The 5,063-nt window shown below is 31.3% G+C and overlaps 1 protein-coding gene across 3 annotated transcripts in view; it reads right to left on the bottom strand.

Moving 5' to 3' along the window:
• LOC107741991 (ras-related protein ralB-A-like) overlaps positions 1-4,613 on the bottom strand; it is a 7,361-nt gene extending 2,748 nt beyond the window's left edge. The window contains exons 1-3 of one of the 3 annotated variants that reach the window (XM_016554827.1): positions 4,498-4,613; positions 3,083-3,234; positions 1,235-1,443 (exon numbers count right to left, since the gene is read on the bottom strand). In XM_016554827.1, coding sequence (XP_016410313.1) covers positions 1,235-1,443; positions 3,083-3,196 — 323 coding nt within the window. In that variant the 5' untranslated portion in view covers positions 3,197-3,234; positions 4,498-4,613. The remainder of the gene's footprint in view (positions 1-1,234; positions 1,444-3,082; positions 3,235-4,497) is intronic. The other 2 variants (XM_016554825.1, XM_016554826.1) reach the window with 2 other exon arrangements.
• Between the last annotated feature and the right edge of the window lie 450 nt (positions 4,614-5,063).

Here is a 5,063-nt window from a genome sequence, read left to right as displayed (position 1 = left end):
AGTGAGGTAGATATGTGGGGGCGTGTTAGAACGAGCCGTTTTAGGAGGGCGTGGTTGACTTTTAACTTTGATAAAGAATATCTCTTTGGTTTTGAGACTTTAGTCTTTGCAACTTCAGGGATCTTATCTATGCACGAACAGCTTGTAACACTCCAAAGAGAAAGGAAGACTTGAAATCGCATCATTTGACCCCTTTAAATGACTTTTCTAGTCATATGTCATTACAGGGTTTTTACTCACAAATAGCCATTTCTATTCAATAAAATACTTTAGCGCTTAACACAACTAGAAAATTATTAATTATAAAAATCACCAATAATTTTTTTTTTTAAAGATTTTATGAATTTCCATGACTTTTCCAGATCTAGAAATAACACTTTTGAAATCCTTTCATATATTGAAGTTTTTCCCGTTCCGACTCATAAATAACATAACAGTTGTTAGGGGAAATAATTAAAGTAAGAAATATACCCCCGGTTTCACAGACAAGGCTTAAACCTAATCCTAGACTAAAATGTAAGTCTGAGTTTCAACTGAAAGAAACTTGCACTGACTGATCTTAAAAACTGCATGCTGTATTTCTATATGAAAATAAACAAGCTGAAAACACTCTAACTGAAAAACCTTTAGTGCTTTTCTATAGTATTAAGCCTCAAATGTCAACTATACATCGGATTGGTTTCTTCTTTAAATTATGAAAAAAAAAATTCAAATTTTTTCATATTATAAAAATATGAATGGTATTATAATGTTACACTAAAACTAAAACAATGGAAAAACCCTTAAGATAACATGTAGAAAGAAAAAAACATATCTTAAGCGTGCAGAATAACATAAGTGGACTTTGAACGATTAATTGCCGCTTTGAACGATTACGTAATTGTGGCATCCATAATTGTAATCGCGATTAGAAATTCGATTAATTGTGCAGACCTACACACCAGTAATGTTTTTTTCTAAGTACATTCATAAAAATTACTTAAATGTCCTAATTGAACTATGGCCTAATCCTGGCTTAGTCTAAACCCTGTCTGTGAAACCGGGCCATAATGTCATCTTACGTCTTGATTTTTAGCTGTTTTCACTTCATTTAAAGCTTGTTAAATCTGACAGCTTCAGAGTTTTGCTGAGGGCAGGATGCCGCTGTAATGATAACATCACTCTGAGAACATACAGTGCAGTAATTGTGATTCTGAACGCACTGGAACAGCAGATAACCTCGTGAAGAGCTGACCTGAAGTCTGACGTGGCGCTGAAGGACTCGGGCTCTGTGATGGAGAAGACCAGAAGGAAACCCTCTCCGCTGCGGAAGTAGTTGTCCCTGATGGCGGCGTAGTCTTCCTGCCCCGCCGTATCCAAAATATCAATCTGCACCTCCTCTCCATCCAGCACCACCTTCTTCCGGTAACTGTCGGCCTTGGTGGGTTCGTAGTCCTCCACAAACTGAGGCAAGCAAAGCAGATTACAAAGTATTAGTTAGAACAGTGATAATTCCTCCTATAGAGTCAGTGTTGTTATTGTTAACTAAAACTAGTACTGTTTTATAAAACGGATAGTTCCGGTCCTTGATTCTGATTGGTTGAGCTGTAAATTACTCTACAAACATACACTTTTGTTTACTTCTGTGTGTTGCTTGGCAACCACTTTGTTGGAACCACAACTGTTTCTGAGGAACTACATTGTTTGGTGGAAGAATACTGTTTTTATTAATATCATTACACTTTATTTGCTCTGTTTTATTTTGTGAAACCTAACTACGGATATGGAATAACCGTTTTATAAAAGCAATAAGCCCCGTGAATTGCAAATGTAGATAAATTTAGATTTATTTTATTTCAGTTTAAGTTTTGGTAATTTTAGTGAACATGAATTTTAAATAAAGTTTACTGAAATAAAAGTACTAAAATAACAAAAATAAAATAAAAATAAATTAAAGCAGAACAGAAATATTAAAATAAAACAGATAAAATAAAGTTAAAAATAAAAAAAAATTACCAAAACTAAAATAAAATAAATAAATGAAAGCTAAATAGAATTACAAAAAAACGAACTGAACTAATTTTAAAAAATAAATAAAAATAAATTAAAGCGGAACAGAAATATTACAATAAAACAAAAAAACTAAATCAAATAAAATTTAAACATTTAAAAGTACCAAAATTACAAACACTAAAATAAAAAATAAATTAAAGTGGAACAGAAATATTAAAATAAAACAGATAAAATAAAGTTAAAAATTACAAAAATTACAAAAACTAAAATAAAAAAAATAAATGAAAGCTAAATAGAATTACAAAAAAACTAACTGAACTCATTTAAAAAATAAATTAAAATAAATTAAAGCAGAACAGAAATATTAAAATAAAACCAAAAAAACCTAAATAAAATAAAATGTTACAATTTTAATGTACCAAAATTACAATAAAAAATCAATTAAAGCAGAACAGAAATATTAAAATAAAACAAACAACAGAAAACTAAATAAAATAAAATTTAAAAATGACCAAAAATTACCAAAATACAAAAACTAAAATAAAAAAATTAATGAAAGCTAAATAGAATTACAAAAAACGAACTGAACTAAACTAATTTTAGTAATTTGAATGGCTAAAATTACTAAAACTGAAATAAAAATACACTAAAGTTAAATATAAATTTATATAAAAATATAAAAAGTTTAAGTACTAAAATTACTAAAACTAAAGCTGAAATAAAAATAAATTAAAACTAAATAGCAATATAAAAAAATAAAAATAACAAAAGCACATAACAAAATTACTCAAATGAAAATTAGAAATGCTGCCTTGGCAACTAACTTAAATAAATTAAGTTGACACAAATAAAAATGCGATATAAAAAGTCAACAGCACAAACAAAATGACTAAAACTTTCAAACTAAATCAAAAATATTATTTAAAAAGTTCAATGCAAAAATGATTAAAACTACAATAATACAAAAATAACACTACACGGAACATAAAAAGATGCGACAGGTGTGTAAATGAAGGTATTTTGAAAGAACTATTCCTGGAGTATGATTTCTGCAGGAGCACGTGTGTCCGTGAGAGCGTGTTGAGCTCACCTCGTCATACATGAACTGCAGCGTCAGGGCTGATTTCCCCACGCCGCCGCTGCCCACCATGATCACCTTGTGCAGAACCAGCGAACTCTGGGTTTTGCTCTTGTTTGCTGCCATGACTTTAGTGCTCCAGAAGAAGAAGCAGAACGAGACTGCAAACATGCAAAAGAAAAATCATCAATTTCAAAGAAACATACATACATGGGTCAAAGACGAAAAAGGGTTTAAGCATAAAAACAATAAGTGTAATACTGCTTTAAATGGCCACCCTCACCCCCCCCCACAAAAAAAATTTCAAACGTTTTCTGTTTAATTTAATTGCAATTTTGTTTTTGTTTTTCGGAGCAAAAAATAAATATCATACATTTTCCCCTGATTTACAAAAGAGGCCCACTAAAACGTCATTCAGTGTAACAATCTTGTCAGGTATATTTACAACAAAAATCTATTATGACATATTAAAAGACTAATTACTTTCACCCCAGATACTAATTAGTTGTAATTTTACATTTTTTAAATTTGCCACTATCCTAGGTTTTGCCCATTTGTCAGTAAGATTGTTTTACTCATTTAAAACACAATAAAATTTTATATGCTCCCTTATTCTTTTACATATTTTAATATGTACATGTCAGAATAAGCATTTACATTTACGTTACTTACATTTAACGTGCTTTCTATGGACATAAAATCACTTTTGTAAATTTCTTTTGATGCGGACATCTTAACATCTTTGACCCACATATAAAAGCATTGCTTATTATTGATACATACAACATATCCAGTGACATGCACCTCAAATTTACATTTACATTTAGTCATTTAGCAGACACTTTTATCCAATTTTCACAATTGTAAAGTGAATTTATACATTAAAGTACATGATTACACTTTTTAGTGCTGAAATAGCACGTTATTATCATGCTACTGTATATGAATATAGTAATCATTGACTATTATGGTACATAGTAAAAGTACCATGGTACCACTTTACAGTCACTGAATTTGACTTCGTAATGGAAACAGCGTGAGCGAATATGGACAATCAGTAAGAAACAGAAAACAACAATATATCACAAAAACACTGAAACTTTTTAAGCAGGTTGTTTTAAAAATGACAAAAGCGATTCTGTTCACTTTTTCATCCCGCGGAGACACCAACCCCTTTCTCATTGTTTATAGACGAGAGCCCGCCTCTCCTAGCTCTTGATTGGTTGAGCAGACAAATTATGAGGCGGGTCCTCCTCTACTCGCGCTCTCATTGGATGTCCTAACAGTCAATCACATAGTTTTCCCACAAAGACATAGGGGCGCTTCACCCGAGGAAATACCTCAAAACTGCAAAGTTGTTGTCTACGCAAACCGATTAAACTTTTTCAAACTGATCAAAACAACACGAACTCTTATTGATCACTCACCTTAAGTTTGATCTGTGAGCAGTCTTGGACTGTATTCGCACGTATAAACAGCTAAAACATAATTCTGTCGAACGGGATCAAATCCACTACCGCTACAGCGAAGCCCCGCCCACCGGATATTCAAATCACACGGATATGACGCCATCACACCATGTATAGATATATTTCCATCGACCTGGGTCGTGTTTACTTTTATTAATTGTATTAAAGTTATTAGATGCACAATTTATACACAGTTATTCATAGCGAATGTTTTAAGTATGCAAAGTGTCAAATGTATTTGCAACGCAGTTAAGTTATTATTTTTGTCTATATTTTATGTAAATTGCGCATTTTTATGAATATGTTATAATCTGGATAATGCGTAATTTTGCTGCATTTATATTTTATAAACGTAAACAGTACGCAGGGTCTATTTTGTGTGAATTATTACTTCGGCAAGTGGGGGCGCTGTTTCATAACTTTAAACTTCATCCGTAAATCAATATCAGTTCTAACCCACAGGAATGACATAAAACTAAAAGAAAATGTAATTTTGGTCCAAAGTATTTTATTATATATATATA

Source organism: Sinocyclocheilus rhinocerous, unplaced genomic scaffold (genome assembly GCF_001515625.1).
Source record: "Sinocyclocheilus rhinocerous isolate Xijiao unplaced genomic scaffold, SAMN03320098_v1.1 scaffold586, whole genome shotgun sequence".
NCBI lineage: Eukaryota > Metazoa > Chordata > Actinopteri > Cypriniformes > Cyprinidae > Sinocyclocheilus > Sinocyclocheilus rhinocerous.
The sequence above is the reverse complement of the archived record's forward strand: the minus strand, read 5'-3'. Positions and strand labels throughout refer to the sequence as shown.